Source organism: Gouania willdenowi, chromosome 13 (assembly GCF_900634775.1).
Source record: "Gouania willdenowi chromosome 13, fGouWil2.1, whole genome shotgun sequence".
Classification (NCBI taxonomy): Eukaryota; Metazoa; Chordata; class Actinopteri; order Blenniiformes; family Gobiesocidae; genus Gouania; species Gouania willdenowi.
In genome coordinates, this window is record NC_041056.1 from 2,145,455 (window position 1) to 2,159,535 (window position 14,081).

At 36.8% G+C, this 14,081-nt stretch overlaps 1 protein-coding gene across 2 annotated transcripts; it reads left to right on the plus strand.

The window, feature by feature from the left end:
* The first annotated feature begins 3,177 nt into the window (after positions 1–3,177).
* capns1b (calpain, small subunit 1 b) lies at positions 3,178–13,284 on the plus strand. 2 transcript variants are annotated; one of them, XM_028464192.1, is made up of 11 exons: positions 3,178–3,319; positions 5,042–5,110; positions 5,262–5,298; positions 6,338–6,430; positions 9,874–9,931; positions 10,053–10,117; positions 10,300–10,368; positions 11,558–11,636; positions 11,884–12,000; positions 12,079–12,137; positions 12,919–13,284. In XM_028464192.1, the coding sequence occupies exons 2-11, from the start codon at positions 5,070–5,072 to the stop codon at positions 12,943–12,945; spliced, it is 645 nt and encodes a 214-aa protein (XP_028319993.1). In that variant the 5' UTR covers positions 3,178–3,319; positions 5,042–5,069; the 3' UTR covers positions 12,946–13,284. The 2 variants fall into 2 exon arrangements, with proteins under 2 accessions (XP_028319993.1, XP_028319994.1); XM_028464193.1 differs by having other exon boundaries at positions 3,200–3,315.
* Positions 13,285–14,081: the final 797 nt, after the last annotated feature.

The following is a 14,081-nucleotide window of genomic DNA, read 5'->3' on the forward strand; positions in this document are numbered from 1 at the left end:
GTGAGATATTTATCAGTGTTATGGTGTTTGTAATTTGACCATGTCATGGCTCTAGCTGATAATGTAGATAAACACGTCAAGCAGTCCATGACGACAGCAACCTTATTCCCAAATGACCGTCTGAATGAAAGTGGCTTGGTTTTCTGTAACACTTCCTGTTCTGAACAAACGATAAAGGATCACAATCTGACGTCCATGACTGGTAACCAACGATCAAAAACACGACTAGCAGTGGTAACAGAGACTCCAAAACGATGGGCTAAATCTTGGATGTAGCACAATCAAAAAAACACACACTTCCGTTTTTTTGAGGCAGCGTGCTGGATCAAAAGGTCCACAGATGCTAAGAAAAAAGATCTGCACAACTGCGTGGTTTGCTCCCAATTTCAGTTTTAATTTACATCAAAAACCCGTGACGTTACGGTTTTTTGGTGTAAATTAGGAGCTAACCACGCAGTTGTGCAGATCTTTTTTCTTAGCATCAAAATGTTGGATGTAGCCTCATCAGTATGATCAGAACCTCTTGAAACTGGCTCAATACGTTTGTGTGTGGTTGTTATTTAAGGTGTCACAAAGTGAAATACACACACAAGAACAATGAAACTAGATAAGCCAGTACTTTCTCATTGTCATTTTGTCTATTTATTCATTGGCATCTTTCAGACCTTCCTCAAGGTCATTTATTTCAGAAGATGGCCTCTGTTTGATTTTCATGGTCCACGTTCATGGGCTGATCATGGATAGGTTCTGCACCAACAGATGTTTAGGCCCAAGGTAGCAATAACAAAACAGTCTTAAAAGAAATGCTCATAGTTCTATAATTTTATCATGACATTTTTTAATCTTAATAAACTTTTACTACAATAAAACGTTTTGCCAGGGTCAAAAGCTGTTTCACAGACAGTAAAATATCACTGTATACTTGAGTGAAATAATGAATACATCAATGATTCTGTATGAACAAATAATTTGTATTTTAACATATTCATTCACAAAATGTTTAACATTTCAGGAACTCGACTTACATGTAACATCTTCACGGTCTCTGGAGGACTCCACATCAAAGCTGTGGGCACCAGCAGAACGTTTGGAATCCTGTGTTCCTGCTTTTCTTCTCGCTGATCGAGCAACAGATGCACTTTAGACTTTAGAGTGCCCAAGTTTCAGTGTGAGGTCCAGTCGACATCTCATACGCAGGTGTTCCTACAAAGAAAAGGTTTTTTTTCTCAATCAACTTTATTTATATTCCACTCTTTAAACAATCAGATGTAATACAAAGTGCTTAACACGATTAACAACAATGCAAAGGTAGAAACAAATGTACACACACACACACACACACACACACACCTGGTAGTAGTATGAAGTGGAAGATCCTGTTATTTTAAAAACACTTAAGTCAGGGTAGTAATGGACAAAGAATTTACCCTTCACAAAATGCTCTTCACATACTCGTGTGTATTTGTAGGTTTGGTGGCCGATCTGTGCAGGTTTGCGAGCCACTGCCTTTCACGTCTGCGAGTTAATCCTTCGATTTCTGGCCCTTCACGTTGTTTAACAGTAGGTAAACTAAAAAAACCAAACATTGTTGCGAGCACAATTGTTAGAAGACCCGACAACTGCGCACATAACTCCAATTTTGCGCTTTTCTCATCGGTTACCGCCGTGTTGTAAATAAAAGTTGTCATAAAAGATGGCGGAAACTAGCAAATCAGAAAGGATCATGGGAAATTTGTGACGTCTGTGCAAACAATGTATATATCTATAATTAAAGTTAGAAGGCCACAAACCTCAGTGTTAAACTACTTTACAGTAAAAGGACAGAAATCAAACCTCTCTGGCTCTAACTTAGGACGGTGAATATATCGTTTTATTTTTATTCATTTGAAATATTTTATGACGTTTGCATGTTTTTATGCTAATATCATGGTTTTTGCAGCATCTGCGATGCCTAATGATGATGATCTGATTATTTAGTCAGCTAAAGAATCTTTTACAATCAAACAGAATGTTTGTTTTTTTTTGCTTATTAATAAACTGTGTGTGGGTGGTGATAACCCTGAAACAGGTGTGTCAGATGTCTGAGACACACCCAGACCAGCAACATCTTTGAAATACTTCTGATGTTTGATGTTTGAGTCAACATGAACAGATTTAAAGTTTCTACAGTCTGAGCTTCTGTTTCCACCCAAAACCATCCACTGGACAAAGAATGTAAACCATCTGACAGACGCTAAAGTGTTTATTAAACCTGCTGAAGTCCATCCATGAGATACGATGAGATGAGACACAATGAGATAAGATGTGGCACGACAAGCGATAACTTGACAAGACTGAGAGATGAGATGGAACAGGACAAGATAAAAAGAAGAAACAAGATGATCGAGACACAATGAGACAAGATGAGTCGCACAAGACAGAAAGAGACACGATGAGATGAGAAGCGATGACACAAGATGAGAAGAAATTAGACCAGATGAGATGATGTGAGATGCAACGGCATGAGATGTGATGACAATTAAATAATAATAATAAAAAAAAAGATTTATAAAAAATTTTAAGACACAAAAATGTTGCTTAAATATTAACTTGATCAAACTGGTTTGACCCGTAGGTGAATTAAATTAGTTTAACAGCCCAAAATTTAAGGATGTGCTAGTGCAGATAACACAGCACCGCTTTAGAGGAGCTCTGCAGTCCTTTCCTTTGCATGTATGTAGGTAGATTTGTGCCTTTATTATCCATCCATCCATTCATCCATCCATCCAATCCTGAGGCCACAAAACTGGACCCCCTCAACACCTGAGGTTAAAGTCAGAATTCTGAGGTAAAAAAAAAAAACTAAATTCTGAGTTTAAAGACAATTTCATTTAATCTCAGAATTCAGATTTTTTTTCCCTCAGAACATTATTATTATTATTATTATTATTAATAATAATAATATTTGACCTTTTTTTAAGGGCTCAAAACCTCTTCCGTATTTTTTGTAGTTGTGTGTTTATCCTCGATAAGATTTTGTATAACTTCTGTATGTTTGAAACCTGTCAACTATAATACTTAAAATAAACTACATTTAAAAAAGGGAGTACATTTAACAGGGAACGTGTGACCTTTCCGCTTGCCATGAACGCACCACCAGGGTAAAACAAGGGCGTAGTGTGCTTGCGCGCGCAGTGGGCGTGTTTTCTGGCCGATGAGGCGTTCAGGCTCCGTCGGTTGGACCGGTCCTTCCTGTCTCCGCCCCGCCGCTCCTCACTGCGTCTGATCGGCTCCAGTCACCTCGAGGCTCCGCTGCTCACGGATCGATCTTCTTCTGTCAGTGAGTTTCTCTCTTTTTCTTCTTTTCTCTGCAGATTAATGAAACTGCGTCACTAAACAACTAGTTATGAACAATTATAATAAAAAAACAGTTAGTTTATATAACCACGACGAAACAAGTCCAGAGAGTTTGTTACTCATTAAACAGTTTATCTGGTTAACTTGGTAATGGGCCTAGTTTGTTTTGTTAACTTGGTGAATTCAACATTTTGCCCGCTGTAACCTAGCAACACGAGGTTAGTTTAGTACACAAAGACGGACCTTTAATTATAAATGGAGTGTTTATATCTGACCTGGTCACATAGTTAGGGTTTAAACTAGTAAAAAAGCAAATATTCCAGTGTGTCTGTTCAACTAGTTAACGTAAATAAAGGTCTGTTCTGAAACTAGTAATGGTTTAACTAGTCTGGTTAACTTAGTAAAGGTTTGTGTAGCTAACGTAGTGGTGAGTCTGGGTAACTAGTACGGCTGTGGCTACGTGTACGTTAAACGTAACCGTAGACTGTCACTCTATGGATACGCAGCGCCCCTCATTGGCCAATTTAGGTCACGTGATAGGTGCACCAGTGACTTAAAGTTCCGTGTAGCTCATATTTAGTTTTTAGCTACCCCGCTAACCCTTTTATTTTAGTTCTAAACCTAACTGTAACTCTATCCCTAACCCTAAAATGTTTATTTTTGTCGGATATGTATTTTTAAAGGTGGAATTTGCCGTGTTAAATATGTTAAAATCAAGAAAAAAAACATTTGTCAAATGTGGGTTTGAACCCACGTTGGTGGTGAGTGCAGCGCCTTAGACCACTCGACTATCCTGGCACGGTGGTGACACAGGCACATTACGCTTACGTAGAGAAACGTAGCTATAGTCCCGTGGGCTATGGCTACGTTTAACGTACCTCCAGACACTTTCAACTAGTAAACTATGATAAACTGGTCCCAGTTTGGAAGCCTTGAGGTGGTAACTAGTAAAGGTTTTGATCTCCATGAGTAACTTGTTAAAAGTCAGTGTGTTATTAAAGTGAAATCATTCAATTCAACTTTATTTATATAGCGCAAATTATAACAATAGTCATCACGAAGCGCTATCAAAAGAAAAAAAATGTAAGAAACAAAAAACCCAACAAATCTACATAAACAAGCGACGGTGGGAAGAAAAACGTCTTTTTAACAGGAAGAAATATTTGTTAGAACCAGGTTCAGAGGCGGCAGCCATCTGCTTTTACTGGTTGGGGTTATAATAATCTAGTCTAAGATGGTGTAAACTGGTTCTAAGATGGTGTAAACTATTGTAAGATGGTGTAAACCGGTGTAAACTGGTTTTAAGATGGTGTAAACTGGTGTCATCGGAGTGTAAACTGGTTTTAAGATGGTGTAAACTGGTGTGAGATGGTGTAAAATGGTTCTAAGATGGTGTAAACTGGTTTTAAGATGGTGTAAACTGGTGTCATCGGAGTGTAAACTGGTGTAAACTGGTGTAAGATGGTGTAAACTATTGTAAAATGGTGTAAACCGGTGTCATCAGAGTGTAAACTGGTGTGAGATGGTGTAAACTGGTTCTAAGATGGTGTAAACTGGTGTAAACATTTGTAAGGTGGTAAATAAATGGTGGAAACTGGTGTAAGATGGTATGACATTGTATGTGTAAACTGGGGAAGTTTAGATTAAAAAGCAGATCAAATCCAGTAAAGATTTAAAGGTGATGCTCTGTGTGTTTATGTTGCAGAAAAACAACAAAAACAAAAACCGCCAAAATGTTTGGAATGTTCATCAAAGGTCTGATCAAAGTGGTCAGGTAAGACACACACACACACACACACACACACACACACACACACACACACACACACACACACACACACACACACACACACACACACACACACACACACACACACACACACACACACACACAGCGTTATTTAAACCCTCTTTGTTTCCCACAGTGACATCGACCCGTCACAGTTCATTCCTTCTCCTTCTGTGAGTTCAAACTTTATTATTATCAACACGTTTCCTTCCCTCACTGGTTAAATAAAGTGTGTTCTTATTGTGTGTCACATGATTACAGTTACAACAACTCTGAGTCTAATTAGTGTGGAGAACATTTTAACGTCCTTAAAGTGGATGAAAAATGAGAAAATATTTCACATTATGACTGTGTAGAGTAGAGCTGGGCAATTTATCAACATTAATTTTTTTATTTTGATGATATTGAAAATTACAATAGCTCCTATATTAATATATTTTTATTTTATAGCTTATTTTGTATTCAAATACTCGTTTTAGGAGTCGCTGCTTTCGTTACTTCTCGGAACAACATTAAAAAACATTAAAGTTAGATGAGAACTCACTCACACGTGCTGTCCCTCAGAGCAGTGGTTCTCAACCTGTTCAGCCCGCGACCCCCAAAATAAAGGTTTCAGCGACTGGGTTTGTAATTTAAAAAGTGAGAACAATCAGTTTAAACTAGCAAATAATGGGCGTGAGAAATGGTGAATGTAGTTAAATTGGCAAAGGTTAAAAGTGACAATAATGGGTCACCATATGTGACATGTAGTGGAAAGTGTTTATAAGTGCTGAAAATGTGCAGAAAAGACATTAAAATGTGATGTTGAAGTGTCAGAAATGTAGCAAAAATGTATTAGAAGGAGAAAAATATGGCAAGAAAAAGTGATGAAAAAAGGTTAAAATATGGTGAGTTTGGTGTAGTTGCAGAAAATGGGTAAAAAATAAGCAAAAATGGGCTCAAATTGTGCAGAAAATATTCTTGGTTTTTGAAGGCATCTGGTGACCCCCTCCTAGTGTCTCGCGACCGTAAATGGGGTCCTGACCCCAAGTTTGGGAACCCCTGTCTTAGAGGAGAAAAGGCTTTTAATCAGCAAATTTCACCCAGAATTGTCTTCCTGGTCAGACTTTATAGAGTTAAAACTATTTATATATTTTATAATATTTTAATTACATATGTATTTATATATAATTTACATATCACCGTGTGCATGTGCGTGTGTGCGTGTTCCAGCCTCCTCCTCGTAGACCTGAGTACCTGGAGGAGATGCACGAGAATGATGAGGAGAAACAGTTCCGTAGGGTTTTCAAACAACTGGCAGGAGACGTGAGTCCAACACACACACACACAAAGATCACCCAGCTGTTAATCATGTGACCCTATTAGAGCTGCTGTTACTGAAGCTTAGTCACCATTTAACCAGAACACCGGTCAGACCCACTTTAAAACACACAGACGGGCATCTTTTATCACAGGGGGCGGGGCCACAAACATGTGACTGTATCTGATCTGAGGGTCACATGATCAACATTCATGTCAGCATTAGAATACTGACCAATCAGAGCATTAGCACTGGAAACGTCAACAGAACATGTGTGTGTGTTTTGTGTATTTTTCTGTTTTACAGATTTTCTGTGTTTCTGTTGTGGTTGTTTTGTGGGTTTTTGGATCCATTCTTTGTATTCTTGTGTGTTTGGAAGTTATTTTGTGTATTTTCTCATCATTTTCATTGTTGTTTTTGTGTAATTATGTAATTTTAAATGTAAATTTCTGTCATGTTGCGTGTTTTTGGCCAATTTTTTGTATTTTTATTGTCCTTTTGTATATTTTTCCGTCGTTCTGTGTTTTTTTGGAGTTGTTTTGTGCAGGTATTTTGGGGGCGTGGCTGTACACCATCAGTTCGTGTCTAAATTAAATAATTTCACTGAGTTGTGTAATATTATATAATTATAATATTATCTCTAATCATTTGTTTTTGAGCATGTTTGTGTGAGCATTGATGTTGGCCCCTCCCCCACAGTTACACCTTGAGACTCTGTGTCACATGACCTGCTGTCTGGGGACCCTGGGACCGTCCCTGGGTCTCTGTGCCGTGTATGAAAACCAGTCTGAGTGAAGTTAGTGGATTACTCACGTCTCCACCCTCCTTTGTCTCCTCGTCTCCGTATCCGTTTCCGTCAGACTGGTTTTTGTGGCTCATCGTCACACCTACTCTCTCTCACCCTCATGTTTCACTACAGGGGGAGGGATTATTTCACCTGCGACGGGGGGAGGGATTATTTCACCTGCTGCGGGGGGGAGGGATTATTTCACCTGCTGCGGGGGGAGGGATTATTCAGTACTCCAACGGGTTTAAAACCTGTTTCAACCACAAAAACGACTGAATGTCGTTCCCTCAGGATACGGTTGGTGTCAGGGGGGCGTGTCCTCCCCACTCTAATCAGGCAGAGCAGATTTAAGGTCAAAGGTCGACATTAGAGTGTTTCAAAATAAAATCAAACTAAAATTCATTGTTTTAAAACTTTATTTTCTCTTTGCAGCATGATACCAAATCAGACGATATAAACCATCTCATAAATAGAAGGAAAAACAAAGAGTTTTGGTTTTGTATAGGTTCCTGTTGTTTTGTGTGTTTTTAAAGTTCTTTAGTGTAATTCTATCGTTTGTCTCTCATGTTGGTGTTTGGTTTTTTAAAAATAATTTTGTGTATTTTTCTTCTTTTGTACATTTTCCTGTCATTCTGTCATCGTTATGTACGTTAAGTATTTTGTTTTTAGCATTGTTGGAGTTATTAAGGACTGGATGTAGCCCAGGCTTCTGTCTGTAAACAGCTGCTGCTTTAGGAAAATAAACTGTTTTAAATGTAAAAAAAAAAAAAAGTATTATATACTGTAACAAAGAAATTAAATAATTATTTTATTTTAGTGATCAATATTTTCAGCAAAGCAGATTCTATTATTTTGTATAATTATTCTCAGAGTTTACCTGCTACTCTAAAACTAATTTGTTGTAATATTTTTTTTACATATAATATGACTGAATTCTGTTGTTACTCTTAAGTTGTTTTTTATTCTGCGTTTTTTTGTTCTTCTGTTATTTTCATCTTGTTTTTTTGTTGTTTTTCTATTTTTTTCTGTTATTTTCTCATTTTTTCTTTTTTTTCTTTTGTGTTTCTCTGTTGTTTTACTTTAGTTTTTGTTATTTTCTTATTATTTTTAAGTTGTTCTTCTGTTATCTTTTTGTTGTCTTTCTGTTTTTTTCTGTTGTTTTTCTGTTATTTTTCTCTTGGTTTTTTTTTTTCTTCAGTTTTCTCTGTTTTTTTCTTTTATTTTGTATTATTTTTCTGTTGTTTTTCTGTTGTTTCTCTGGCTTCGTGGGGTCTTCCTGTCAGTGTTATGAACACGTTCGTCCTGGTGCAGAAACACACACAGTGATTGAAGTTTCTGTGGCTGGGTGTGACTCACAGAGGCGGATCTGCATTCCTGCCTTAATGTGTGTGTGTGTGTGTGTGTGTGTGTGTGTGTAAGCCTGTGCACATGTGCGTGTGCACGTGTGTGAGTCATCCGCAGGCTCAGTGTACCAGTTGGACAGATCTGAATGGGTGGAGGAATTTTACATAAACTACAATATTTGGATGTTAAACCAAAGGAAAATAACTTTAGTTTCTATCAATACTTTCAGATTCTCTTTAATAATAAAGTTTTTGATCGTTTTAATGGATCACATTTTATTTTCTCATTTTTGAGGCGTTTTGTGAAAGTTTTTTTATCTGAATTGTCTCTCGAGCCTCTGATTTTCCTTAATTGCAGGAAAACACAGAAATCACTTCCTGAAATGGAAAAATCAATATTGTTATTGTTGTTATAAAGTTTTTTATTTGTATAAAACACTAGTTTATGTACGATGACATGTATTAGTAATTGTTAAGAAAATTATCAGATGTTTACAATTTTTTTTTATTAAATAGAATATAAATGAAAAAAGATAAAATAAATAAATTAAAATTAGGAAAATACAAAATAAAGTGTGGGCGTAATCTGAAGGCGGAGTCATCTCTTAAAGGGACGGTTTGGATTGTTGATGTAAATCATGACGACTCATGTTTTCCCTGTTTTTTGTTGTCATCCCTTTGTTTGATTGTCTTATTGTTTTCTATCTTTATTCGTGTTGTTGTTGTTGTTTGTCTGATATTCAATAGTTTACATTTGTTTGGATAAAGTTGCTGGTGTAAAAATAGGAAAGGATTGATGTGGTAGGTGCCTCTGCACAGGAGCCGAAGAGCCACATGTGGCTCGAGAGCCGTGAGTTCCTGACCTCCCAGTGTTCAACGTTTTTATCTTTTTATTGTTTTATCTTAGAATAAGCATTTATGTTAATTATGAGACACTATTCTTTGTTTTTATGGCAACAGGAGGTCAGTTGTGTGATCATGTGATTAAATCCAGTCCTGGCTCCTCGTGTTTAAAACAGATGTTTGATTAGAAAACAGCTGGAAGATGTTCCTCTGGAGTCTAACACAGAATCATTGATTCAGTACACAGTATAGAAAAAACCAAATAAACTATTTTTAAAATAAATAGAACAAGTTAATAATGAATTAATTATTAGAGTAGAAATGAAATATTTATTTATTTAAAATCAATGTATATAATTGACTATAATAACCTAATATAAATGTGGCATTTGCTGAAATATTTAATTTGACTAAATAACATTGATTTTAATTTGTGTGTGTGTGTGTGTCCGTATGTGTGTCCGTCCATCCACAGGACATGGAGGTAAGCCCCGTCGAGCTGAAGAATATCCTGAACAAAGTCATCTCCAAACGTGAGTGTGCCCCCCCCCCCCCCCCCCCACAACCCAGGAGGCGGAGTCAGGAAAAGACAGAGTCAGACTGATGCAGTGTGTGTGTCTGTGTGTATTTGTGTGTGTGTGTGTATTTGTGCAGACGGAGGCTTGAAGACGGACGGATTCAGCATTGAGTCCTGCAGGAGCATGGTGGCCGTCATGGACGTATCCTTCCACACAAAGTAGTCCCAGAGAGAGAGAGTGTGTGTGTGTGTGTAGGGATAAACTCAGCCTAGCATGAAATCAATCTCCATGGTAACAGATTCCATCTTCTAACAGTATCTGGACTAAACGTATCCATGGTAACAGTAATATCCTAGATTGATCCTTGACTCCGCCTCCTGCAGAGTGACAGCACTGGTAAACTGGGCTTCCATGAGTTCAAGTACATGTGGAACAACATCAAGAGGTGGCAGGTGAGGAAGGAATTTATTCATTTATTGATCTCATTTCATCACCCGATCAAACAAACTGATAATAAAGCCACGCCCCTTTACACTATGACCCCCTCATCCAGCGGCGCTACGTGCTAAGCTAACCAAACATGTGGGACTGGTTGCTACATCCTAAACTAACATGTGGGAGTGGTCACGGCATGCTAAGATAACCCAAACGTGTGGGACTTGTCGCTACGTGCTAAGCTAACCAAACGTATGGCACTGGTCACTAGATGCTAAGCTAACCCAAACATGTAGGACTGGTTGCCACGTGCTTAGCTAACCAAGCATTTATGACTGGTTGCTATGTACTAAGCTAACACAAGCATGTGAGACTGGCTGCTACATGCTAAGCTAACTCAAACATTTGGGACTGGTCGTTAAATGCTAGGCTAATCCAAATATGTGTGACTGATTGCTACATGCTCAGCTAACCAAACATGTGGGGCTGGTTGCTACATGCTAAGCTAACAAAACATGTGGGAGTGGTCGCTACGTGCTAAGCTAACCAAACATGTGGGAATGGTTGCTACGTGCTAAGCTAACCAAACATGTCAAACTGGCTGCTACGTGCTAAGCTAACCCAAACATGTGGAACTGGTTGTTATTTACTAAGCTAATCAAACATTTCGAACTGGCTGCTATGTGCTAAGCTCACCTAAATTAATGGGACTGGTTGTTACATACTAAGCTAACCTAAACATTTAGGGATGGTTACTATGTGCTAAGCTAACCTAAACATTTAGGGATGGTTACTATGTGCTAAGCTAACCCAAACATGTGGGACTGGCTGCTACATGCTAAGCTAACCTAAACATGTGGGACTGGTCGCTACATGCTAAGCTTACTCAAACATGTGGGACTAATTGCTACATGCTAAGCTAACCAAATATTTGGGACTGGTTGCTACATGCTAGACTATCCCAAAACATGTGGGACTGGTTGCTACATGCTATGCTAACCCAAAAATGTAGGACTGGTCGCCAAGCGCTAAGCTAACAAAACATGTGGGACTGGCTGCTACGTGCTAAGCTAACTCAAACATTAATGAAGTTTGTGTGTTTGTGAGCTGGGTTGAAGCATGTATGTATTTTTTGTTGCTCTGGTGTTGTTGTGTTGCTGCTCTTTGCCTCTAAACTTTGTTGTTGTTGTTGTTTATTGCCATCAGGGTGTTTACCTGGACAATGATCGCGATGGTTCAGGTGTGATCTGCTCCAAAGAACTGCCCCGTGCCTTTAAGGACGCAGGTGTGAGACGTCAGCGCACATTTACATTTAGTCGTTCTTTATTTGTCTGGTCTCATATTGTGTAATTTCTCAACTCCTTATCTTTTTTTCTCACCATACAAAGTTCTGTCTTGTTTTGTCTTACAATATAATTATTTCTTTTGTCTTATTTAATTCATGATCGTTTCTTTTTGTCTCTTTTTTTGTGTTGATCTTCTTACTTCGTATGTTATTTAGCTTGTTCTCTGATATCGCTGTGTGTGTGTAGGTTTCCCTCTGAACGATGCCCTCTTTAAGCTGATCATCCGTCGCTATAGCGACGAGCATGGAAACATGGACTTTGATAATTTCATCGGCTGCCTCGTTCGTTTGGACGCCATGTGCAGTGAGTGTTAGCGTACAGCTACTCTTCATCATTCTGTGTATCCTCCTCTTCAGTGTGTGCGTGTGCGTGTGTGTGCAGGAGCCTTTAAGACTCTGGACAGAGATAACAGCGGCTCCATTGATCTGGACATAAAGGAGGTAAAACTAATAATTAATCGTTTGAATTTTTTTATTTTCTAAATTTGCATATTTTGTTTGCATTTAATTGCATTCTGATTTCTTTAACTTTTCTACTACTAATTTATTTATTGTTCTGGCATTCTATTTGTTTTTCTAATTGATGCTGTTTGTCAAAATTTTCAATATTAATACTTCGTTAATTCTTTTAATATTTTCTATTTTCTAATTTTTTAATTTTTTGAAATACTTTCTCATTGTGTCTAACTTTTTACTTATTTTATTACATTTCTTCATATATATATATATATGTATTATTGTTCCAATGTTTTATTTGTTTTTGTAATTTATGTTTTTCAAATGTTTTCCTTTTATATATTTATTCATTTTCTCAACATTCTTTATTTTTCTAATTATTTAAATTTTTTACTTTCTCATTGTGTCTAACTTTTTATTTTTCAAATTAAATAATATTACATTTGTTATTTCCTTCCTATTTTTTTATCATTGAAATAGTCTTTTAACTATTTAATGCATTAGTTTTGCTTTATGTTTCCTATATTTAGAAATTATTACCCCTCTTTTTTAATTAGAACGTTTATTTTTTCTAATGCTTTTTGCCTTATTTTCCTTTTTTAGTGAATAAATAAATTCTATACAGTCTACAAATATTAACATAAAGCATTTAAATATTGATAAAACAATTAAATACATTTCAGTAGATGTTAAATTACAAACTCATATCATAAATAATAATTTTCAGTTGCCAAATACATTAAATAACTCTTCTCTCTCTCCACAGTGGCTGGAGCTCACCATGTATTCCTGAAGCTCCAGAGGAGGATGATGATGATGATGATGATGATGACAAAGACTCTACAGCCCATCGACCCTGCCTCCCCCACTGTGTGTTTTTTTATTTGTTTGTAACTTTTTTCCCCCAAAACCAAAAATGGGACCAAAAATCTGAAAATGAAGAACAAAAAACATTAAAGCTGCACATTCCTGCTGCAGCCACACGGCGGTGACGCTGCAGCAGCACCTTTAAACTGACTCAGCACTAATGACTCAGCACTAACTACAGAGGGACTCGTTTATCGACCCATCAGACTGTTTGTTTGCTTGTGACGTAAACATGAATTAATAAAGAACACATGTGGACTAAGTACTCAACGTCTCTCTTTGAGTGAAAGTAAAGTTACTTTAGTAATCCATTTAAAAGTAACTCATGTACAATCTGTTACAGTTTTCTAATATATCCTTTAGGGGTTGAGTGAGGAGCTCAGAGTAGAGTTGCGCCTCCTACTCTTCTCCTTAGCTATGGGACGCCCATTGTAAAGTTGCTCATGCCAAAATAGTTTAATTAAATAAAACAAACCACGTTTACTTTGAACCAGATTTACAGTGATTTTTTTTTTTATTCGTAAAAATATGTCAATGTTAAATCTAAATGTCACGGGTGAAGCTAAATATTTTGCTAATATGCAAATTCACAGTTTAGATTTGACATTTAATCTTTGGATTTAAAATTGAACATTCAGATTTTACAGTTGGATTTAGATTTAACATTTATATTTAAATGTAACATTTGGATTTAATATTTAACATTTAGATTTAACATTGACATATTTTTACGAGAAAAAAAACACAAATTTCGCAAATGTTGCTGTAATTTTGGTCAAAAGTAATGTAAAAAATTCACATATGTGGTTTGTTGCAAAAAAGTTGCTGTTTATTTTAGCATGTGCTACTTTACAATATTGAGTTATGAAACTATTTTTCTTTGTGACTTTGGTTTATTTCACCACTCGTGAATATTGAAAATCTTTTAAATGAGGCCATTAAAGTTTTACTCTCTGTCTGATAATCATTTAATGATTATTAGTTTTTCACTAGTAAAGTAAAAAAGTATAAATTGTAGAATATATAGAACATGATACATTTGTTAATAATTAATGTTATGTC

Bases quoted from the DNA above. Each gene is read 5' to 3' on its own strand.
- capns1b (XM_028464192.1), top strand. From the start codon at position 5,070: ATGTTTGGAATGTTCATCAAAGGTCTGATCAAAGTGGTCAG. The intron at 10,369-11,557 runs GTGAGGAAGGAA...TATTGCCATCAG, and splicing joins ACAACATCAAGAGGTGGCAG to GGTGTTTACCTGGACAATGA. The intron at 12,001-12,078 runs GTGAGTGTTAGC...GTGTGTGTGCAG, and splicing joins TCGTTTGGACGCCATGTGCA to GAGCCTTTAAGACTCTGGAC.